Source organism: Tamandua tetradactyla, chromosome 14 (assembly GCF_023851605.1).
Source record: "Tamandua tetradactyla isolate mTamTet1 chromosome 14, mTamTet1.pri, whole genome shotgun sequence".
NCBI lineage: Eukaryota > Metazoa > Chordata > Mammalia > Pilosa > Myrmecophagidae > Tamandua > Tamandua tetradactyla.
The window spans coordinates 84,982,010-85,007,374 of NC_135340.1; the positions used below are offsets into that span (position 1 = coordinate 84,982,010).

General features: G+C 37.8%; 1 protein-coding gene across 11 annotated transcripts in view; it reads left to right on the plus strand.

Annotated features, from left to right (window-relative positions):
- The window catches only part of MAP2K5 (mitogen-activated protein kinase kinase 5), a 318,144-nt gene that overhangs the window by 172,556 nt on the left and 120,223 nt on the right, over positions 1 to 25,365 (plus strand). For all 11 annotated transcript variants that reach the window (XM_077128319.1, XM_077128315.1, XM_077128316.1 and 8 more), the window contains 2 exons: positions 21,935 to 22,008; positions 22,970 to 23,020. In XM_077128319.1, the coding sequence (XP_076984434.1) occupies positions 21,935 to 22,008; positions 22,970 to 23,020 (125 nt within the window). The remainder of the gene's footprint in view (positions 1 to 21,934; positions 22,009 to 22,969; positions 23,021 to 25,365) is intronic.

Below are 25,365 nucleotides of genomic sequence, written 5' to 3' on the forward strand. Positions count from 1 at the left end.
TCATTCCTTTATGATCCAAGAAAGTGTTGTGTATGATTTCAATCTTTTTAAATTTGTTAAGACTTGCTTTGTGACCCAGCATATGGTCTATCTTTGAGAATGATCCATGAGCACTTGAGAAAAAGGTGTATCCTGCTGTTGTGGGATGTAATGTCCTATAAATGTCTGTTAAGTCTAGCTCATTTATAGTAATATTCAGATTCTCTATTTCTTTATTGATCCTCTGTCTAGATGTTCTGTCCATTGATGAGAGTGGTGAATTGAAGTCTCCAACTATTATGGTATATGTGTCTATTTCCCTTTTCAGTGTTTGCAGTGTATTCCTCACATATTTTGGGGCATTCTGGTTCGGTGCATAAATATTTATGATTGTTATGTCTTCTTGTTTAATTGTTCCTTTTATTAGTAGATAGTGTCCTTCTTTGTCTCTTTTAACTGTTTTACATTTGAAGTCTAATTTGTTGAATATTAGTATAGCTACTCCTGCTCTTTTCTGGTTGTTATTTGCATGAAATATCTTTTCCCAACCTTTTCCTTTCAGCCTATGTTTATCTTTGGGTCTAAGATGTTTTTCCTGTAGACAGCATATAGAAGAATCCTGTTTTTTAATCCATTCTGCCAGTCTATGTCTTTTGATTGGGGAATTCAGTCCATTAACATTTAGTGTTATTACTGTTTGGATAATATTTTCCTCTACCATTTTGCCTTTTGTATTATATATATCATATCTGATTTTCCTTCTTTCTACACTCTTCTCCATACCTGTCTCTTCTGTCTTTTCGTATCTGACTCTAGTGCTCCCTTTAGTATTTCTTGCAGAGCTGGTCTCTTGGTCACAAATTCTCTCAGTGACTTTTTGTCTGAGAATGTTTTAATTTCTCCCTCATTTTTCAAGGACAGTTTTGCTGGATATAGACGTCTTGGTTGGCAGTTTTTCTCTTTTAGTAATTTAAATATATCATCCCACTGTCTTCTAGCTTCCATGGTTTCTGCTGAGAAATCTACACATGGTCTTATTGGGTTTCCCTTGTATGTGACAGATTGTTTTTCTCTTGCTGCTTTCAAGATCCTCTCTTTCTCTTTGACCTCTGACATTCTAACTAGTAAGTGTCTTGGAGAACACCTATTTGGGTCTATTCTCTTTGGGGTGCGCTGCACTTCTTGGATCTGTAATTTTAGGTCTTTCATAAGAGTTGGGAAATTTTCAGTGATACTTTCTTCCATTAGTTTTTCTCCTCCTTTTCCCTTCTCTTCTTCTGGGACACCCACAACACGTATATTTGTGCACTTCATATTGTCATTCAGTTCCCTGATCCCCTGTTCAAATTTTTCCATTCTTTTCCCTATAGTTTCTGTTTCTTTTTGGAATTCAGATGTTCCATCCTCCAATTCACTAATTCTATCTTCTGTCCCTTTAAATCTACCATTGTAGGTATCCATTGTTTTTTCCAGCTTTTCTACTTTGTCCTTCACTCCCATAAGTTCTGTGATTTGTTTTTTCAGTTTTTCTATTTCTTCTTTTTGTTCAGCCCATGTCTTCTTCATGTCCTCCCTCAATTTATCGATTTGGTTTTTGAAGAGGTTTTCCATTTCTGTTCGTATATTGAGTATTAGTTGTCTCAGCTCCTGTATCTCATTTGAACTATTGGTTTGTTCCTTTGACTGGGCCATATTTTCAATTTTCTGAGCGTGATCCGTTATCTTCTGCTGGCGTCTGGGCATTTAATCAGATTTCCCTGGGTGTGAGACCCAGCAGGTTGAAAGATTTGTCTGTGAAATCTCTGGGCTCTGTTTTTCTTATCCTGCCCAGTAGGTGGCGCTCGTAGCGCTCATCTGTCTGCCAGTCCCACCAGTAAAAGATGCTGTGGGTCCTTTAACTTTGGAAAACTCTCGCTGTAGGGGGGAGTCGCCAGCTGAAGTGGCTTGGGAGAGTGCCAATCCGAATCTCCCAGCTGGCCCGGGAATCCGCGCGCGGGGAGGGTCGCTGGTCTCCGTGGCTTGGAGGAGCGCCTGTCCAAATTTCCCAGCCAGCCCGGGGTGCCAAGCGTGGCGGAGGGGCACCAGCCACCGCGGCTTGGGGTTGTGCCTATCCACCGTTCCCAACCGGATCGGGAAGCCACGTGTTTGGAAGGGACCCCGGTCGCCGTTCTCCACGGCTTGGGGATCTCCGATCCAATTATCCCAGCTGGTCCGGGGGGGGGGGGGGGCGCGCATGGTGGGGCCGGGCACCAGCCGCTGCGGCTTGAGGGGACTGCCTGTCCAATTCTCCCATCAGCCCAGGAAGGAGGGAGGGAGGGACTCCGGCCGCCTGCTGCCCCGGCCCTGGGAAGCCCGCACCCCTCGGTGATCTCACCGGAGCGGGTTCTCCCAGCCAGTCAGCCGTTCCAGAATGGGGTATGCTGTCTTCTTGGTCTTTGTCGTGGCTCCGGGAGCTGTTCTGTATCGTTTCTACTTCCCTAGTAGCTGTTCTGGAGGAGGAACTAAGACCCATGCATCTTACTAAGCCGCCATCTTCTCTGGAAGTCTGGATCGGCTTTTAATAAGGGGATTTATTTAGTTAAAAATGTATAGTTCTTCAGAGGAAAGGCAGATAGCTTTCATCTGAGGTTCTCTGTTACATGGGAAGGCACACGGTGACATATGTTGGCCTCTCCTGGCTTCCGTTCCAACAGCTTTCCCCAGGGTGATCCCTTTCTGCATCTCCAAATGTCTGAGCTGAGCTACAAGTGCTGATATGAAGTATGCTGAGTTTCTTGGGCTGTGCTGAGATCAACTCTCTTCTGACCTCTCTCTTTTAAGCCTCCAGATAATTAAATTAAACATCACTCATTGTGAAGGCACTCCCCTTAGCTACTGCAAATATAATCAACCATAGATGAAGTTCACATCCTAATGATTCAAGTCCACGACAACAGAACTAGCCAACGTCACCTGGCCAGGTTGACACCTGAACCTCACTATCACGTATCCACCTTGTTAGCTTGGCAACTATCATCAGACCCACATACAATGCAATAAATTTTTCTATGTACAAAATACATTCATGTTTTTTTTTTTTAGAATTTTTTTAAAAATGTATTAAACATACCAACATACAGACACAAACATTCTTACCATATGATCGTTCCATTCTTCATATATAATCAGTAACTCACAGTATCATCATATAGTTGTATATACATTATCATGATCACAAAATACATTCGTTTTATCATAATATCACAAAAGCCCTGAATCATTTCAGCAACAATACAAATACAATATCAACTCAAAATACTGTACAAAGTCTCAGTCATTTGCAGGCATGGTTTGTTCCAAAGCAAAATTCTCTTCTGATTCTGGACCTGCAAAACTCAGAACAAGACATCTGTTGCCAACACACAAAGGAGGGACAGTCATAGGATACATGTTGTCATTTACATAGGGAAAAATTGGAAGGAACACAGGGGTCACTAGACCCAAACAGTTTTGAAAACCTATAGAGCAAACTCCATTAGATTTCAAAGTCTGTGAGTCATTTTATCCTTGGGGTTTTAGAAGGCTGCAGTCTCACCTTTTCCAAGGACCTATGCAGTGGCCTTGCCCGCTCTCCAAATGCTGGAGTATGTTGCAACACTGGGGCTCATTTGGGGGGGACCACCTTTTTCTCACCTCCACCATATCCATACATTGGGGCAGCATCTCGGATCTCTGCCATTTCTGGGGCACATGCTCAACCCCTCTAGAACAACAGGAATGCAGCCAAGCTCCTCCCAATCCCCAGCTAATGTCTCCACTCTCTCCAGTGCCTTCCTGAGCAATCAAACAGAAGAAGGCCCACCGTCTGCCTACCAGGCAAACCCATCCTCCACATATATGGGTGGGTCCATTCTCCTGGCCTGAGATTTCATGACTTCAGATCTTAGCTTCCATGGCTTTGACTCTAAAGTAATTTTTCCTTCAGTTTGTTCCTTTGTCCTTTTTAGTCCCCACTGGCACTAAATGAACTGCTCCGTTGATACCAACAGTCTCTTCAAAGCACTTTAGGCCCTTTCTATCAGGCCGCCCACAACTCTTCTAAAATCTTACCCCCGTCCATCCAAAACACCATTCCAACATGTTTGGTGTTTGGAAACTATAGCAGTACCCCACTTCTGGTACCAAAGTCTGTGTTGGTTTGTAAAAGCTGCTGGAATGTGATATCCGAGAACTGAAACAGCTTTATAAAAAGGGAATTTAATGAGTTACAAGTTTATAGTTCTAAGCTTATAAAAGTGTCCAAATTAAGGCATCCAGAGATAGATACCTTACTTCAAGGTAGGTTAATGGGTCAGGTACACATCTGTCAGCTGGTAGTCACGTGGCTGGCATCTGCTGGTCCCTTCCTCCTGGGCTCCTTTGCTTTCAGTCTCTCTTCCTGTGGGGGTTCCTCACTTTGCTTCTCCAGGGCTGGCTTTCATCTCTTGTCTTCCCTTGGCTCTTCCACGTTCTTGGTTGCTTAACATCTCATGATGATGTCTGCTGGGCTCCAAGCATCTCTAACAATCTGTGTCTGTGTTTTCTAAGTGTCTGCATCTGTGTTAGTCCTGCTCTGAAACTTGTGTCAGCTCTGTCATTTCTGTCTCTACAAAATGTTTCCTCTTTTAAAGGATTTCAATAAAGTAATCAAGACCCACCTGAAATAGGTGGAGCCACATCTGCATCTAATCAAAGGTCACACCCACAATCTAATCAAAAGATTCCAACCTACAGTATTGAATCAAGATTAAAAGAAATGGCTGCTCCCTCAAGATTGGATCAGGAATAAAACAAGTCTTTTCTGTGGTACATAATAGTTTCAAACTGGCACAATAATATATCTGAATAAAATTGCATTAAAAAAATATATAGGGGGTGCGAGGGTAGTTCAGTGGTAGAATTCTCGCCTGCCATGTGGGAGACTGGGTTCGATTCCTGGCCCATACTCCTTCCGAAAACAAACAAGCAGGCAAAGAAACAAATGAAAAACCAAACAAAAATTAACAAATGGGGCTGCAATAAGGGGATACTCACATGTGAAAAGAATGAAATATGACCCCTGCCATACAGTTTACAGAGAAAATATATATATATATACACATATATATATGTGTATGTATATATATATATATACACACGTATATATGTAAAATGACAGTGTATTGCGTGGTTTATAACATGTAGAGGTAAAATGGGTGACAAGTGCGAAGGGTAGGAGGAAGGAAATTGAAATATACAGTCATAAGTTTTTACATTATCAATGAAATGCCCTAATATTATTTGAAAGTAAACTGTGATAAGGTAAAGAATCATTTTGAAAATCCTAAAGCAGGGCGGTGCGATGGTGGCTCAGTGGCAGAATTCTCACCTGCCATGCTGGAGACCTGGGTTCAATTTCCAGTGCCTGCCCATGCAAAAAAAGAAAGAAAAAAAATATCCTAGAGCAGCCATTAAAAAAATAAAGAAATAAAACAAAGAGGTATAACTTCAAATAGGAGTGAACAAATTTCAACCCATGGTCCAAATTTGGCCTAGTAACTTCTTTTTTTTATTATTAATTTAAAAAAATTAACAGCAAACAAAAAAATTAACATATCATTCCATTCTACATATATAATTAGTAATTCTTAATATCATCACATAGTTGCATATTCATCATTTCTTAGAATACTTGCATCGATTTAGAAAAAGAAATAAAAAGACGACAGAAAAAGAAATAAAACGATAACAGAAAAAAAAGCATTATACATGCCATACCCTTTACCCTTGCTTTCATTTATCACTACCATTTCAAATTAAATTTATTTTAACATTTGTTCTCCCTATTATTTATTTTTATTCCATATGTTCTACTTGTCTGTTGATATGGTAGATAAAAGGAGCATCAGACACAAGGTTTTCACAATCACAGAGTCACACTGTGAAAGCTATATCATTATACAATCATCATCAAGAAACTTGGCTACTGGAACACAGCTCTACATTTTCAGGGAGTTCCCTCCAGTCTCTCCACTACATCTTGAACAACAAGGTGATATCTACTTAATGCGTAAGAATAACCTCCAGGATAACCTCTCGACTCTGCTTGGAATCTCTCAGCCATTGACACTTAGTCTCATTTCACTCTTCCCCCTTTTGGTGGAGAAGGTTCTCTCAATCCCTTGATGTTAATTCTCAGCTCATTCTAGGGTTTTTCTCAATCCCTTGATGCTGAGTCTCAGGTCATTCCAGGATCTCTGTCCCACGTTGCCAGGAAGGTCCACACCCCTGGGAGTCATGTCCCACACAGAGAGGGGGAGGTTGGTGAGACTCTCGTTCTGTTGGCTGGAGAGAGAGAGGCCACATCTGAGCAACAAAAGAGGCTCTCTTGGGGGTGACTCTTAGGCCTAAATTTTAAGTAGACTTGACCTATCCTTTGTGGGGTTAAGTTTCATATGAACAAACCCCAAGACTGGGGGCTCAGCCTCTAGCTTTGGTTGTCCACACTGCTTGGGAGAATATCAAGAATTGAACTTGGAGAAGTTGAATTTCTCCCCATTCCCACCATTCCCTGAAGGGGGCTTTGCAGATACTTTTCCACTCACTGATCGAATCACTCTGGGATTCGTCGGGGCATCACTCTGGACAAACCAACGAAATCTCATGTCCTACCTGAGATTCTAAGTACTTATGGCGTTCAATCAAACTATCTACATAAGTTATATTAGGAAATGCACTAGTCGAAATATAAATTTTGTAACAAATAAACATTTTTTGCTTTAGTCTCACACATAAGGTGACATTTTAAAATATTAATTACCATCTATTTTCAGCACGCTGCAATATTACTTTGTTCTTCCTCATGCAAAAGCATTTTTTAAATTTGTACATTGTACATTTCACTATTATTATACACTCTAGGCATTCCTAGATTATACCATCTCAATCTTTAATATCTAGCTTTCTTTCTGATTTCATTTATGTCCCCAGCCCTCCTCCCTCTATCATTCTCACTTGCAGCTTCATTCAGTGTTTTAAAATAATTGTATTACAGTTAGGTAGTATTGTGCTGTCCATTTCTGAGTTTTTTTATTCAGTCCTGTTGCACAGTCTGTATCCGTCAGCTTCAGTTACCCAATATCTTACCCTATTTCTATCTCCTGATGGTCTCTGTTACCAACAACATATTCCTAGTTTATTCACTAATGTCACTTCATATCAGTGAGACTATACAGTATTTGTCCTTTAGTTTTTGGCTAGTCTCACTCAACATAATGTTCTCAAGGTCCATCCATGTTGTTACATACTTCAGAAGTTTATTCTGTCTTAAAGCTGCATAATATTCCATCGTATGTATATACCACAGTTTGTTTAGCCACTCGTCTGTTGATGGACATTTTGGTTGTTTCCATCTCTTGGCAATTGTAAATAATGGTGCTATAAACATTGGTGTGCAAATGTCCATTTCTGTCCATGCCCTCATGTCCTCTGAGTAGATACGTAGCAATAGCATTGCCGGGTCATATGACAATTCTATATTCAGCTTTTTGAGGAACCGCCAAACTGCCTTCCACAGCGGTTGCACCATTTGACACTCCCACCAACAGTGAATAAGTGTGCCTCTTTCTCCAAATCCTCTCCAGCACTTGTCATTTTCTGTTTTGTTGATAATGGCCATTCTGGTGGGTGTGAGATGATATCTCATGGTGGTTTTGATTTGTATTTCTCTAACGGCCAGGGACGTTGAGCATCTCTTCATGTGGCTTTTGGCCATTTGTATTTCCTCTTCTGAGAAGTGTCTGTTCAAGTCTTTTTCCCATTTTGTAATTTGATTGGCTGTCTTTTTGTTGTTGAGTTGAACAATCTCTTTATAAATTCTGGACACTAGACCTTTATCTGATATGTCATTTCCAAATATTGTCTCCCATTGTATAGGCTGTCTTTTTACTTTCTTGATGAAGTTCTTTGATGCACAAAAGTGTTTAATTTTGAGGAGTTCCCATTTCTTTCTTTCTTTCTTCAGTGCTCTTGCTTTGGGTGTAAGGTCTATAAAACTGCCTCCAATTATAAGATTTATAAGATATTTCCCTACAGTTTCCTCTGTTTTATGATCTTAGACCTAATGTTTAGATCTTTGATCCATTTTGAGTTAACTTTTGTATAGGGTGTGAGATACGGGTCCTCTTTCATTCTTTTGCATATGGATATCCAGTTCTCTAGGCACCATTTATAGGCACCTGTCCCAGGTGAGTTGGCTTGACTGCCTTAGCAAAGATCAAATGTCCAAAGATGTGAGGGTCTATATCTGAACACTCTGTTCGATTCGATTGGCCAATATATCTGTCTTTATGTCAGTACCATGCTGTTTTGACCACTGTGGCTTCATAATATGCCTTAAAGTCAGGCAGCGCGAGACCTCCAGCTTCGGTTTTTTTTTCCTCAAGATACTTTTAGCAGTTCAGGGCACCCTACCCTTTCAGATAAATTTGCTTATTGGTTTTTCTATTTCTGAAAAGTAAGTTATTGGGATTTTGATTGGTATTGCGTTGAATCTGTAAATCAATTTAGGCAGAATTGACATCTTAACTATATTTAGTCTTCCAATCTATGAACACGGTATGCCCTTCCATCTATTTAGGTCTTCTGTGATTTCTTTTAACAGTTTCTTGTAGTTTTCTTTGTATAGGTCTTTTGTCTCTTTAGTTAAATTTATTCCTAAGTATTTTATTCTTTTAGTTGTAATTATAAATGGATTCTTTTCTTGATTTCCCCCTCAGATTTTTCATTAGTAGTGTATAGAAACACTGCAGATTTTTGAGTGTTGATCTTGTAACCTGCCACTTTGATGTACTCATTTATTAGCTCTAGTAGTTTTGCTGTGGATTTTTCAGGGGTTTCGACATATAGTATCATATCATCTGCAAACAGTTAGTGTTTTACTTCTTCCTTTCCAATTTTGATGCCTTGTATTTCTTTTTCTTTTCTAATTGCTCTGGCTAGAATCTCCAACACAATGTTGAATAACAGTGGTGATAGTGGACATCCTTGTCTTGTTCCTGATCTTACGGGGAAAGTTTCATTGTTTCCCCATTGAGGATGATGTTACCTGTGGGTTTTTCATATATTCCCTTTATCATTTTAAGGAAGTACCCTTGTATTCCTATCCTTTGATCTGTTTTCAGCAGGCCAGGATGTTGAATTTTGTCAATTGCCTTCTCTGTATCAACTGAGATGATCATGTGGTTTTTCTGCTTTGATTTGTTGATATGGTGTATTACATTAGTTGATTTTCTTATGTTGAACCATCCTTGCATACCTGGGATGAATCCTACTTGGCCATGATGTATAATTCATTTAATGTTTTACTGGATTCGATTTGCCAGAATTTTATTGAGGATTTTTGAATCTATTTTCATTAGAGAGATTGGTTTGTAGTTTTCTTTTTTTGTACTATCTCTGTCTGGTTTTGGTATGAGGGTGATTTTGGCTTCATAGAATGAGTTACGTAGCTTTCTCTCCTCTTCAATTTTTTTGAAGAGTTTGAGCAGGATTGGTACTAATTCTTTCCAGAATGTTTGGTAGAATTTACGAGAAGCCGTCTGGTCCTGGACTTTTCTTTTTGGGAAGCTTTTTAATGACTGATTCAATTTATTTACTTGTGATTGGTTTGTTGAGGTCATCTATTTCTTCTTGCGTCAAAGTTGGTTGTTCATGCCTTTCTAGGAAGTTGTCCATTTCATCTACATTGTTGTATTTATTAGCGTAAAGTTGTTCATAGTATCCTGTTATTACCTCCTTTATTTCTGTGGGGTCAGTGGTTATGTCTCCTCTTCCATTTCTGATCTTATTTATTTGCATCCTCTCTCTTCTTCTTTTTGTCAGTCTTGCTAAGGGCCCATCAATCTTATTGATTTTCTCATAGAACCAGCTTCTGGTTTTATTGATTTTCTCAGTTGTTTTCATGTTCTCAGTTTCATTTATTTCTGCTCTAATCTTTGTTATTTCTTTCCTTTTACTTGCTTTGGGGTCATTTTGCTGTTCTTTCTCCAGTTCTTCCAAGTGAACAGTTAATTCCTGAATTTTTGCCCGTTCTTCTTTTTTTAATATAGACATTTAGGGCAATAAATTTCCCTCTTAGCACTGCCTTTGCTGTGTCCCATAAGATTTGATATGTTGTGTTTTCATTTTCATTTTCATTTGTCTCGAGATATTTACTGATTTCTCTTGTAATTTCTTCCTTGACCCACTGGTTGTTTAAGAGTGTGTTGTTGAGTCTCCACGTATTTGTGAATTTTCTGTCGCTCTGCCTATCATTGATTTCCAACTTCATTCCTTTATGATCTGAGAAAGTGTTTTGTATGATTTCAATCTTTTTAAATTTATTGAGACTTGCTTTGTGACCCAGCATATGGTCTGTCTTTGAGAATGATCCATGAGCACTTGAGAAAAAGATGTATCCTGCTGTTGTGGGGTGTAATGTCCTATAAATGTCTGTTAAGTCTAGCTCATTTATTGTATTATTCAAATTCTCTGTTTCTTTATTGATCCTCTGTCTAGATGTTCTGTCCATTGATGAGAGTGGGGAATTGAAGTCTCCAGCTATTAGGGTAGATGTGTCTATTTTCCTTTTCAGTGTTTGCCTCATGTATTTTGGGGCATTCTGGTTCGGTGCATAAATATTTATGATTGTTATGTCTTCAGGTTGAATTGTTCCTTTTATTAGTACATAGTATCCTTCTTTGTCTCTTTTAAGTGTCTTACATTTGAAGTCCAATTTGTTGGATATTAGTATAGCTACTCCTGCTCTTTTCTGGTTGTTATTTGCATGTAATATCTTTTCCTAACCCTTCACTTTCAACCTATGTTTATCTTTGGGTCTAAGATGTGTTTCTTGTAGACAGCATATAGAAGGATCCTGTTTTTTAATCCATTCTTCCAGTCTATGTCTTTTGATTGGGGAGTTCAATCCATTAACATTTAGTGTTATTACTGTACGGGTAGTACTTTCTTCTACCATGTTGCCTTTTGGATTTTATATGTCATATCTAATTTTCCTTCTTTCTACACTCTTCTCCACACCTCTTTCTTTTGTGCTTTCATATCAGTCTCTAGTGCTCCCTTTAGTATTTCTTGCAGAGCTGCTATCTTGGTCACAAATTCTCTCAGTGATTTATGTCTGAAAATGTTTTAATTTCTCCCTCATTTTTGAAGGACAATTTTGCTGGATTTAGAATTCTTGGTTGGCAGTTTTTCTCTTTTAGTAATTTAAATATATCATCCCACTGTCTTCTCGCCTCCATGATTTCTGCTGAGAAATCTACACATAGCCTTATTGGGTTTCCCTTGTATGTGATGGATTGCTTTTCTCTTGCTGCTTTCAAGATCCTCTCTTTCTCTTTGACCTCTGACATTCTGACTAGTAAGTGTCTTAAAGAACGTCTATTTGGATCTATTCTCTTTGGGGTATGCTGCACTGCTTGGATCTGCAAATTTAGGTCTTTCATAAGAGTTGGGAAATTTTCAGTGATAATTTCTTCCATTAGTTTTTCTCCTCCTTTTCCCTTCTTTTCTCCTTCTGGGACACCCACAACATGTATATTTGTGTGCTTCATATTATCATTCAGTTCCCTGAGTCCCTACTGATATTTTTCCATTTTTTTCCCTATAGTTTCTGTTTCTTGTCAGATTTCAGATGTTCCATCCTCCAGTTCACTAATCCTAACCTCTGTCTCTTGAAATCTACCATTGTATGTTTCCATTGTTTTTTTATCTCTTCTACTGTACCTTTCATTCCAATAAGTTCTGTGATTCTTTTTTTCAGACTTTCCATTTCTTCTTTTTGTTCATTCCTTGCCTTCTTCATATCCTCCCTCAATTCATTGATTTGGTTTTTGCTGAGGTTTTCCATGTCTTTTTGTATATTCTGAATTAATTGTTTCAGCTCTTGTATCTCGTTTGAACTTTTGTTTTGTTCCTTTGACTGGGCCACATCTTCAATTTTCCTGGTGTGATTTGTTAGTTTTTGCTGCCATCTAGACATTTGATTACCTTAATTAGTTTATTCTGGAGATTGCTTTCACTTCTCTTACCTAGGGGTTTCTTGCTGGATGAGTTTGTTGTCTATCTGTTCTTTGACATTCAGTTCAGCTTTTGCTGGACCTCTAGCTTAGGTTTTGTTTAACAGAGGATAATTTTTCAGTTCTTGTTTTCTTGTTTCTTGCCCTGCTTGTACGATGCCTTTTCCCTCCCCACCCTTAGGAGGGTCTACGTAGGTATTATAGGCTCCATTCGGGTTTTCCCGGACTAAACTGGCCTCCTTTCAGGGGGAAGGAGTCACCTACGTGTTTTCCCTGAGGGTGAGGCCCAGCAGGTTTAAAGACTTTCCTTTGAAGTCTCTGGGCTGTTTTTCTTACCCTGCGCAGTATGTGGTGCTTGTCTGCCTGCGGGTCCCACCAGCAAAAGATGTGGCACCTTTAACTTTGGCAGACTCTCCCTGCTGGGGGTGTGGTGGAGACAGTGGAGAGGTTGTAGGCTGGTTTTAATGGCTTCAAATTGCCAAGCCCTGGGGTCTGAATTCCTTGAGGAAGGGATTCCACCTGAGTTGGGCTTCACCTCTCCCCTCCGGAAGACACAGGTGGGAGACAGCCCTGAGAGCAGTCCGTTTCTGACTATGCCTGGGGCAGCTGCAACCCGAGAAGTCCCACCACTGAATCCAGAGGCAGCCAAGCCTCCGTAGAAACACAGCCACAAAAACCTCCGTTTCCTCCCCTTTCCTCTTTTTCCATTACCCCAAGGAGCGACCTCTGTCTTGACCAGGTTCACCTGAGCTGGGGGCTATTTTTAGTAGTCAGTATTTGTTAATTCATTCCACAATTGGCATTTAATTGTGCTCAGTCCCTGCTGCTGGTAAATTTCCTTTCCTTTCCTCTCTGGGAAGCAGCCTGTGGGGGAGGGGTGCTGGCCACGGCGACTTGGGGCACTCACAATTCGAGGGGGGGGGGCGGGGTCGCAGCTGGTCCAGACTGGGGTACGCTGTGTGTCCGGTCACTGACGTGGCTCCGGGAGCTGTTCTGTACTGTTTCTGGTTATTTAGTAGTTGTTCTGGAGGATGAACTAAAACATGCACATTGCTAAGCCGCCATCTTGGCCACACCTCTCCAATCTCTCTTGGCCTAGTAACTTTTTATAATCAAAATTTTATTGGCACACAGCCATTGGCTATACGGTCTGTGGTCATTTTTGCACCACATAGACAGAGTTGAATAATTGCAACAAAGACTAACATATTTACTCTGTGGCCATTTATAGAAAAAGTTTGCCAAGCCCTGTGTTAGAAGTCAATAGTAGAGAGAACATGGGATCCTAAGAATAGCTTAACTTATCCAGAAAAAGGTAGGAAAAGAAGAAAAAAGAACAAAGACCAGATGGGTCAAACAGAAGAATAGTAAACTTGAACCCAGAATATCAATAATTATGGTAATTGTAAATAGTCTAAACACGTCAATTAAAAGGCAGATGTTGTCAGACTGGTTAGTAAAGCAAGACCCAACTGTATACTGTCTACAAGATACCCACTTTAATATAATGACAGAGATAATACCATCCAAACACTAATCGTCAGACTGGTTAAAGCAAAAATTACAACAACATATTGTGGAATTTATAATGTATGTAGAAAAGGTAAATCTAATATATAATAACGGTAACCAATTATTGGTTACCAGAGGCTGGGGGTTGGGGGGTCAGGCTGTGGTTGTCTGTAAAGGAGCCCAAGTAAACTTTAGAATGATTGAAATGTTCCACATCGTGATTGTGGCAGTGATTACTTGGTTATATACATTTGTCAAAGTAACCAAACTGTACATCAAAAATAGCTGCAATACCATTGGTATAAAAACGTAAAATTAATTTTAAAAAGTAAAGGGAGGGGATTACAAGGGTAGTTCATTGGTAGAATTCTCACCTGCCATGCACTTCCCAAACAAACGATCAAGCAAACAAACAAAGAAAAAATCAGCAAATGGTGCTACAATGGGGATACTCACATAGAAAAAGAAGGAAATGTGACCCCCCGCATATAGCATACAAAAAAAGTAAAGGGAAGCAAAATAAATTTCTCTTGAGTTAACCTGAACTTTCTAGTAGTCAAATAAGTGGGTTTTGTCACTTTTATTTTTAATCTTGCAGACCAGCTGTATTAGATTAATTTGTCAAGCTTTTAAAAACTGGCCCAAAGGTTCTGATTGAGTAGATCTGGATTGAAACTCAAAAAACTTTATTTTTTAAAATGCACAGCTAGCTTGGTAATTGTTTAGCTGCCAATTCTTACTGTCTTTATAATAGGAGGCATGCCAGTTGTTCAGAAGGAAAAATCCCATTTACAGTATACATAAGAAATGTTGTTATCCTGAAATCTCATATGCAGTCTTTGGGGTAAGAACATTAAATCTCCCGGTCTGTATGTTCCTCAGAGATGAAATCTACTTATGTTTCTTACTGTACCGCCTGGTACCATATCTGGCACGTGATAAAGAGTGAAAAAATATTTGTTGAATGAGTATTTTTGAATCACTATAGATTATTTTCAAAATGAAAATGTCATTCTGAAATGTATTCAATAGTGAAATGTATTCATTCTGAAAAGTGTTCCATTAAGTGAAAAAAAGACACTGTTCCTTCTCAGGTAGAATTCATGCTTTTTGTAGGTGAGTATGTTTTGCCCATCTCTTAGTTGACACAACCGTCAGTGACCATGTGTTCAACATATACTTATTGAGTGTCTCTTGTTTGTACTAGGCACCATTCTGGGTGCTTGGGATATAGTAGTTAATAAATCAGATCAAGTCTGTTCATTCATGAACTTCCCCATCAAGAGGGGAGGGCCAAGAGTTGACAGATTTACACATTTGGCCATAGTATATTCATAGTTAAGGAGAACATTGAAAAGGGTAGGAGGGAAAAGGAGTGTCTGGGGTGGGAAGGTATTGCTGTTTCATACTGGTTGGTTGAGTAGGGCTTCTCTTATAAACATAACATGAGCAGAAACCTTAAAGAAGGGAAAGAATAAGCCATATATATAAGCAGAGTGTTTCAGGGATATGAAACCACTAAGTGGGAGCCTGGCAAGAAGGCTCACAGGATTGAGAGTGGGCAGGGAGAGGTGTAGTGAAAATGAGAGCCCATAGGTAATGGAGGCCAGTTTATAAAAGACCTTAGAGACCATTATGAGGACTTCTGGTTTTCATTGAGTTGGGAAGCCATTAGAGGTTTCTAGCAGAGAAGTGGTATGGTCTGATTTAGGTTTTGGAAGAATTGCTTTAGCTGCTGTATTGAACATGCTGTATAGTAGGGCAAAGATGAAAACAATATACATATGGGCCTCACAAAAATGCTTCCTCATTAATGTTAAATTGGTTTTACAGTTCTACTTACTGAAATTTGAAAATTTATTTTTCTTCAGCTAGCATTTTTTTTGAATACAGCTTAAATTGCTATGGTAGCAATACAAATAATTTCCTAAATATAGTGAAGTGTATTGCCTTTTGTAATTTGGTTGATTATCAGTTGATAATAATAACACTTTTATAGAGTATTTGCAGTTTCAAAAACTTTATGTTTGAGAAGGGGCCAAGATGGTCTAGTGTCCAGAATTTATAAAGAGATTGTTCAACTCAACAACAAAAAGATAGCCAATCCAATTACAAAATGGGAAAAAGACTTGAACAGACACTTCTCAGAAGAGGAAATACAAACGGCCAAAAGCCACATGAAGAGATGCTCACCGTCCCTGGCCGTTAGAGAAATGCAAATCAAAACCACCATGAGATATCATCTCACACCCACCAGAATGGCCATTATCAACAAAACAGAAAATGACAAGTGCTGGAGAGGATGTGGAGAAAGAGCCACACTTACTCACTGTTAATGGGAATGACAAATGGTGCAACCGCTGTGGAAGGCAGTTTGGCGGTTCCTCAAAAAGCTGAATATAGAATTGTCATATGACCCGGCAATGCTATTGCTACGTATCTACTCAGAGGACATGAGGGCATGGACAGAAATGGACATTTGCACACCAATGTTTATAGCAGCATTATTCACAATTGCCATGAGGTGGAAACAGCCAGAATGTCCATCAGCAGATGAGTGGCTAAACAAACTGTGGTATATACATATGATGGAATATTATGCAGCTGTAAGACAGAATAAAGTTATAAAGTACATAACAACATGGATGGACCTTAAGGACATTATGCTGAGTGAGGTTAGCCAGAAACAAAAGGACAAATACTGTATGGTCTCAATGATATGAAGTGACTTTAGTGAATAAACTTGGAGAATTTCATTGGTAACAGAGACCATCAGGAGATAGAAACAGGGTGAGATATTAGGTCATTGGAGCTAAAGGGATGCAGATTGTCCAACATGACTGAATGTAAAAACTCGGAAATGAACAGCACAGTACTGCCTAACTGTAATGCAATTATGTTAAAACACTGAATGAAACTGAATGTGAGAATGATAGAGACGGGAGGGCTGGGGACACAAATGAATCAGAAAGAAAGATTGACGATTAAGACTGAGATGATATTATTCCTATAATCTAGGAATGTCTAGAGTGTATAATGATAGTGACTGAATGTACAAATTTAAAAAATGCTTTTGCATGAGGAAGAACAAAGTGATGTCATTATTTCAGGGTGCTGAAAATCAATGGTAATATTTTAAAATTTTAACTTATGTGTGAGACTAAAGCAAAAAATTTTTATTTGGTACAAAATTTATATTTTGACTAGTGTATTTCCTAATATAACTTATGTAGACAACTTAATTGAACACCATAAGTACACTGAACATTTAGTAGGACATGAGATTTTGTTGGTTTGTCCAGAGTAATGCCCCGATAAATCCCAGAGTGATTTGAATAGTGAATAAAAAAGTATTTGCAAAGTCCCCTTCAGGGAATGGTGAGAAGGGTGGAAAATTTAACTTCCCCAAGTTGAATTCCTGATATTCTCACAAGCAGTGCGGACAACCAAAGCTATAGGCTGAGCCCCCAATCTTGGGATTTGTTCATATGAAACTTAACCCGACAAAGGATAGGTGAAGCCTACTTAAAATTAGGCCTAACAGTCACCTCCAAGATAACCTCTTTTGTTGCTCAGATGTGGCCTCTGTCTCCAGGCAACACAACAAACAAACTTACCACCCTCCCCCTGTCTGTGTGGAACATGACTCCCAGGGGTGTGAACCTTTCTGGCAACATGGGACAGAAATCCTAGAATGAGCTGAGACTCAGCTTCAAGGGATTGAGAAAACCCCTAGAATGAGCTGAGACTCAGCATCAAGGAATTGAGAAAACCTTCTCGACCAAAAGGGGAAAGAGTGAAATGAGACAAAATAAAGTGTCAATGGCTGAGAGAATCCAAGCAGAGTCGAGAGGTTATCCTGGAGGTTATTCTTATGCATCAAATAGATTATCACCTTATTAGTCAAGATGTAATGGAGAGGCTGGAGGGAACTGCCTGAAAATGTAGAGCTGTGTTCCAGTAGCCATGTTTCTTGAAGATGATTGTATGATGATACAGCTTTCACAGTGTGACTGTGTGATTGTGAAAACCTTGTGTCTGATGCTCCTTTTATCTGCCTTATCAACAGACAATTATAACATATGGAATAAAAATAAGTAATGGGGGGGCGGGCCGCGGTGGCTCAGCGGGCAAGAGTGCTTGCCTGCTATGCCGGAGGACCTCGGTTCGATTCCCGGCCCCAGCCCATGTAAAAAACAAACAAACAAACAAAATATAATAAAACAAGAAAATGTTTAAAGATGTTTCCCTTTCTTCCTCCCTTCCTTCCTTCTATCCTTCCTTCCTTCTCTGTCTTTCCTTCCCTTCCTCCCTTTAAAAAAAAAAAAAAAAAAAAAAATAAGTAATGGGAACAAATGTTAAAATAAATTTAGATTGAAATCCTAGTGGTGAATGAATTGGAGGAGTAAGGGATATGGTATGTATGAATTTTGTTATGTTTTCTTTTTATTTCTTCTTTTGAATGATGCAAGTGTTCTAAGAAATGATCATGATGAATATGAACTATGTGATGATATTGTGAATTACTGATTATATATGTAGAACAGAATGATCAAAAATTAAGAATATCGTGATGATGTTAAGAATTAATGATTGCATGTGTAGAATGGTATGATCTCTAAATGTTGGGTTAATTTCTTTTTTTCCGTTAATTAAAAAAAAAAAAAAAAAAGAGAAGGGATAATTGGAGATGAAGGGATACAGACTGTACAACGGGACTGGATATAAAAACTCAGAAATGGACAGCACAATACTACCCAATTGTAATGCAGTTATGTTAAAACACTGAATGAAGCTGCATGTGAGGTATAGGTTTTTTGTTTTTGTTTTTTTTGTTTTTTTTTTGTTTTTTTTTCTTTCTATTATTGTTTTAATTCTTATTCTGTTGTCTTTTTATTTCTTTTTCTAAATCGATGCAAATGTACTAAGAAATGATGAATATGCAACTATGTGATGTTATTAAGAATTACTGATTGTACATGTAGATTGGAATGATTTCTAATTGTTTTGTTAATTCTTTTTTTAATTAATAAAAAAAAATAATAAAATAAAATAAAATAAAAAAATTAAGAATATCTGCATTTGGTGTTTTAAAAAATTTTAAATTAATAAAAACAAGTACAAATTAAAAAATGTTTTTGCGTGAGGAAGAACAAAGAAATATCTGTATTGCAGGGTATTTGAAATGGATGGTATATGGGAAAAAGTACTGTCACTGTAAGCTAGAGTCTGTAGTCAACAATAACATCATAATATGTTTTCACTGAATGTAATGAAGGCATTATGCCAAAACTAAATGTCAGTAGGCAGGGGATTGGTAAACGGCTATAGATTCTTTGTGGAAGAAGAAGAAATTTTTTCATATAGGTTATGGTGGTGAAGGCATGTCAACTTAGGTTGGATTGTATGATGTGTGAATAAAACTGTTTGAGAATGAAAAATAACCAAAAAACTTTACATTCATTATTTCATCTGACCCTCACAATTCTTGAAGGTTAACACAGTGGCCAAAGTTATCTCCCTGCAGATGTGGAAACTAAAATGTAGAAGTTGTATATGACTTTCCCAGGGATATATGTGATGTTTGTGGCAGGGTCAAAAAGACTAAAACTCAAGTCTTTTGAGTCCGTTGATAGTATTTCCCACCTGACCTGTATGTTTGTAGAATGAAGTAGGTGCAGAAATCACTCTTCACTTTGTTTAAAGGGTTCTTTTACATCTAAATTATGTCTCAAGGTAATATTTGGAGGCATTTGTATTTGAAAAAATAGTATATTGCTTAAAATCCGTCAGTCAGTGAGCAAGATACTTTGTTTGGATGTATACATTCAAACATAATGTGAGGCATATACCTACACTGATTAGCTTAATTACTTAGAGTGATGATACCTATAGCAATAAACATAATAAACAAACTGCTGGTATAAAGTACCATATGCTTAGTTCCAGACAAATGATATAGACAGCAAATGATGTAACAGTTCAGAGGAAGCAGTGACTTTCATGGCTGCATAGTTAGTGCAACAGGGAATTGGAGTACTTGAGTTGATGGACGTAGGATTCAGGTAGACAGAAGAAGTCAAATAGTGGGACAGAAGGGAAGGGAAAACATAGAAGATGAACGATGGCCTAGCAATGGGAAAAAAAATTTTTTGAGAATGATTTAAACAGTCTAGTTGAAATACCAAAGTTGGTTTGTGGATGACAGGAAGTCTCTTGCTTTCATACACAAAGTACTGAAAATTAAGCTGAGAGGTGAATGTGCAAAAGTTGAGAAGTAGGCTTGCATTTAAGTTAAAAGAAGATGCTGTTGTTGGAGAACTGGAAAATGCAGTAAAGTTCTTATCTACACCTTGCCTTTTAGAATATAGTCTGACAGTTTTGTTGTTTTATTCTTCCCCTGCTGAGCCACTTAAGTCAAATGTGTGTCTGATTGAAGCTAAAGATTTGCTTCTTTCAGCTCTCCTTGTGATTTCTAAACAGCATCCCTGTCTTCCAGGAGCTCAAAATATTTGTTCGTTAGCTGTCTCCATCTATTGTAGTTGCTTAAGGGTGATTTAAGGGCACTGATATAAAAAAAAAAGTAGATTTCCCCAAAGAAAAATATTCAAAAGTTGAGAATTAAATTCAGAAAAATACAGTAAGGCCAAACTATGTGTCTAACATTTCTTTCAGTTTGGCAAACATTTATTGACATAGTCAGCTGTGGACCGTCTATAATGTATTGTTCTGGATGCAGGGAATATTGGAGTCAGGGAATCTTTTAACTTCCTCCTTAAGGAGAAAAATGATATAGTGAAAGTGTTATATTTAAGGTTTTAAAATGCTGTGGTATAAGAATCATACTGAAATTGGGGAAAACTGAAGGTGGAGAGACCAGTTGGTGAGCGAATGTAAACCTCCCTACATATACCAACTTGTATACAAAGAGAGAGCCCCTCAAAGATGGGGTACAGTGCATGTTAACTGAAGGGCACACTACAGAGACAGGTTCTCCTAGCCTGCTAACCCCACATCAATGAAAGAAAATCATAAACATAAAATAATGCTATATGCTTATGGTTTTCATTCATTTATTCATCCTTCTATTCAACAGATATCTATTTAACACTTAGTTTATACCAGACACGCTTGTAGAGGCAAGGACTATCATAGTCAATGAAAGAGACAAAGTCCTTGCGTTCAAAGAGTTGACATTCTAGTGTCAGTCAAGCAGCATGAATGTATGTACCCAGCACATTGCTAAGCACATTGGCTGGCATTTGGTAAGTAGGGTTCAATAATTGTTGGTTACTGACTGTGAGCTTGAAATTTGAATTAAGTACCTAATCTGGCAAGATACTTTGTTAGGTACCCTATTACAGATTGGAGGGTCAGGGGGAAATTAACTCATAAAAAATTTTTTTAATGTTATATGAAAGATTATGAATTGCATGTTCAGTTTTGGGATGGTTACAGTTATGTGGCATATTAAATATAAACAGTTGTCTGTCCTAGACAACTTTTACCACTGAAGACAGAGTGTGGAAGCAGGTGCTGCTCTGTACCATTGAAAGTATATGCTCCTGCCCTGTTTGGATGGTTGGTATGGGCTCCCTGAATTCCTGAAAAGGCTCATTGTTGACACTGATGATGCTTACAGAAACCCTTTGTGTCATTATTTAGTGAATGTCTGCTTTGGGGAAGACTATGTCAATTCTTTTGTTAATGGTAACTGCAGTCAAAAATGGTGTAAGAAAAGAGAGGGATAAATGAAACAGATTGATGAACGCATCCATGCACACATGTATACCTCATATCTTTTAGCTAAATTTCTGAGTCATTATCTAAAGTGCCATGTAAAACATAGAAAATAGCAATACTATATTCATTTTCTCATTGTTCCTTTTAAATATAACCTCTTTCTAGCAATACATAATTTTTGTTTTTGTCTTGTTTGCTTCCCCTTGGCCTTAACTGCTTCTAAGAGGTGGGGGGCTTGACATTTACACATTGAAAGTAAAGCTAATTCTTTTTGTGCAAGTTATTTGCAAAAAAAGATTACATTTTCTTATCTTCCACTTTTCCCCAAAGGCTGGGAATAGGATGATGGGTGTATTTACTGTTGTGGAAAGCCAAGATTGGATTTGCCTTTGACTTGGGACAAATCCTTGCTTTTGTAGAAATCAAATATGGTTGGAAGTGGAGGAGCTAGGACCTTACATTTTGCCTCTGGAGAAAGTGCTTTGAATTAAATTTATGATTAGAATTTCAGGCTAAGCAGATGATGTCATTGCTCATGGTATAGTGTGTGTGTGCTTTTTTTTTTTTTTCAAGCAGCACTGTAGACATGGCATTAGTTGCATGGCCTTTCTTCTGGTTATTTTTAGATGTGAAGCCCTCCAATATGCTAGTCAACACAAGAGGGCAGGTCAAGCTCTGTGACTTTGGAGTTAGCACTCAGGTAGGTCTCTTTTTTTCCCCAATCTGTTCTCTCTGCAACATCCACTTTTTATCTTCCATCTACTGACAGGATTGAAAAATCACCTAGCTGCCAGACAAACAGAACCTCTGCATCTTCTCCTCGACCGGGAGTGTGTTATTCATTTTTAATCTCTGAGCGAGTTTCCTTCATCAGAATATGATTGTTCATTGTTTAATGACAGTAAAAACTGCTGATATTGTAATTACTACTTACGAATGGCAAACTTCATTGATATGCAGCTTTGATATGAAAGCGTTTTGGCCAGACAAAAGGGAGGGCAGAGTGGGAGCTGTGCCTGGGGAGCCCAACTGGCCCACAATAAAAATTAATATTGGGAGCAACAATGGTGGAGGGCCATTACAATGTGCAGCACAAATTTTAATTAATTTCCATTTTGGGCCTCCCTTGAGAATCCCAGTGATAGTGACCCATGAGCATGCTGTGATGTTGATTTGAATTGCAGCCACCTTTACTCTCAGCCAAACACGAAGACCAAAGCAAAGGTCATGGTTGTATTATGAGTTGTCAAAGTCTGTTATTCCTCCAGCGTGTTTAGTGTTCATTTCATCCTAGCAGCGCATGGGGCTTCATTCACATCTTGAGCCTTCTGACTAAAGAATGAATGTGTTCAAATTCTACTTCAAATTGACTTTTTATATCAGGCGGGTTTGGGGTACTAAAGCGATAAGCATCCTGCTTAAGTGAATTGTTTAAGGTTATCTGCTATAAACTGTAATGCTGTGCTTGTTTAAATTGGAAATCACATCCAAAAGAAAAGAGATTTAATCATTTTTAATGCCTTTGTAGATAAATTTGTTCCCTTTTACATAATTTTTAGTTGATTTATAGGAATGATGATTGTAGGTTAAATGAGGAATAATTGCCCATTTTATTTCCACATTATCTTTATATTGTTCTAACAGACTGTTTTGTCTCATAGCTGGTGAATTCTATAGCCAAGACGTATGTTGGAACAAATGCTTATATGGCGGTAAGTAAACTTATGCAAAAAGAACATTTAAACCAACATCTTTATCTTTATGTACTTTGTAATTCTTGAATTAATTCCACCACTTTAGCCTAACAGGTCATAAATTACAAACTCAATCCAGTCACAATCCAATTTTCAAATCTTACTAAAAGACATTAGAGTTTATACAGGAGGTACCAACTTATCTGACTTAGTTGACTCTAACTGGGTTGTTTCAAGTGTGAAATTGCTGAGTTTTGAAGTTTAATCCTACATAAAAATTGCATTTTATAGCATATTGGCTACATTGGCACATTGCTTATTTAATTAATCCCCAAGTATACCAAAATATCAGTCGATAAGGTTGGTTGATTTCTCCAGGAATACAAAGATGCTTTGTTATCAGATCAAAATTAAGTTATTGATGCAACCAATTCTTACTTATGGATCTCTGAATGTAAGGGCTTAGCACACAATTCTTTTTAGAACTTGTACCTTTATATTTTGTTTAGTTATCGGACTTATGCATATTATAGTTCATTGCTCTGTAAAATTTATTGTAGTTTTTTAAAATAAATTTATAAAAACTTCCACTTTTTATTTCTAGAAAAACAAAAAGTGCAAGTATGGAACTGTTTCAATAACTAATGTAGACTTGGCTTTCACCTCTATTTCTTTTTTTTCTGCATTTTAAATAAGAGATTATTTGTGTCCATAAAAATGCTTTTGTTTGTTTCTAAAATCACTTCAAGAATGGGAGGAGGGGCTATAGTAGGCAAGCAGGAAGCTTATCTAATATCATTTTGGAACAAAGTTTTGTTTTGCTTTAACGTGTTAAGGTTAATTTTTTTTTTTTTAATGAGAGCTCTAGCTTTATTTAGGTAGTCCTTTTCTACCTAAATAGTCTTTGTTTATCATAAAGTTAAAGATGTTAGTATGGTTGAAACCATAAATTTTATTCACAGTGTTCTTTGTTCCTATATTATCTTGATAAAAAGTGTTAGCGTGGTTGAAACTCTGGATCTTATTCTTAGAACAGGACGAAGCAGTTTGTTTTCATTCAGATATCAGAATAGTCTTGCGTTGTTTTTAAAGAAAATTCATTCTTTCCCCTTTTTCTAAGTAATGTGTGAAAAAAATAATTTAAACTCTGAAATTATCATAATTATCTTTATAAAAAGTAGTCTTTATAAAAGAGTCAGTAAGTGACTCTAACCAAGTTAGATGAGATTGATGACATACTCATATAGTTAACAAAGCTCTGCTGAATGTTCTAGTTTCAGTCTTTGAAAGAATATACAGCACTGTGAATTTAAAAAAAAAATGAAACAACTTCTCAGCTACCCATCATGTTCTTAGTAGCTTTAAATTGCTGTAATAATTAAATTGCATTATGCTTGAATGTACAAATTCAGATTACAGTTGTCTTCCCCAGGTGTACATTAAAGAAATTACTTTTTTACCTTTTTTTATGGATGATTGTGATGCATCCATACATTAATTGAAAATGTGAGGACTACATTTATGAAACATTAGCTCAGATTGGCAAAGCTGTCTTAGGTGAGTGAATTCTAGTCATTAACTTTATATTTTAAGGTGTCGAAGGTATAAGCTTAATAGTGAGAGTGAGAGCTTCTGTTTCAATTTGGCAGGCACTTGGCCAACTGCTTGCCTATATGGTGTGAGATTAAAGATTGGGGGGAAAGGGAATGTGTAGATAACATTTATTATTATGTAATAGGTATTAGTCCCTGTCCTCCCAGCAGCTTACAGTCTTGTAATGCAGAAGGACTGGGCTTACTTTTTTTTTCTTTCACCTTTGACTTGCACCACATTTTAGCTGGTCTATTTTGTAATTTCTGGTTCTACATGAGGATTTATGCCAGAGGTCAACAAACTACAACTCTTGGGCCAGATTTGGTTTACTGCCTATTTTTGTAAACAAAGTTTTATTGGAACATGGCCACACCCATTTGTTTACATTACCTATGACTGCTTTAGCACTACAGTAGTAGAGTTCAGTAGCTGTGACAGTTGGGGCAGAGAACATATGGCCTGCAGAGTGAAAAATACTTACTCTTTGGCCCTTTACAGAAAAAGTTTGCCAACTCCGTCTGTTCCACTGAAAACTGAGTACCTTCAATGAATCAACCAGTATTTACTTAGTAACTTCCGTTCTGTTATTCAAACACAGCCAAAACTTAGGCAGAAATAGAAAATACAGGGTTTTATATAATAGTATTATACATGGCATAATAAAAGCTTTAAGTGCACCAAACATGCATTTAGAGAATCAGAAGGCACATAATGTCCAAATGGAAGATTCACATATATGAAAAGAACGTGGAGGAATGAGCAAAGACTCA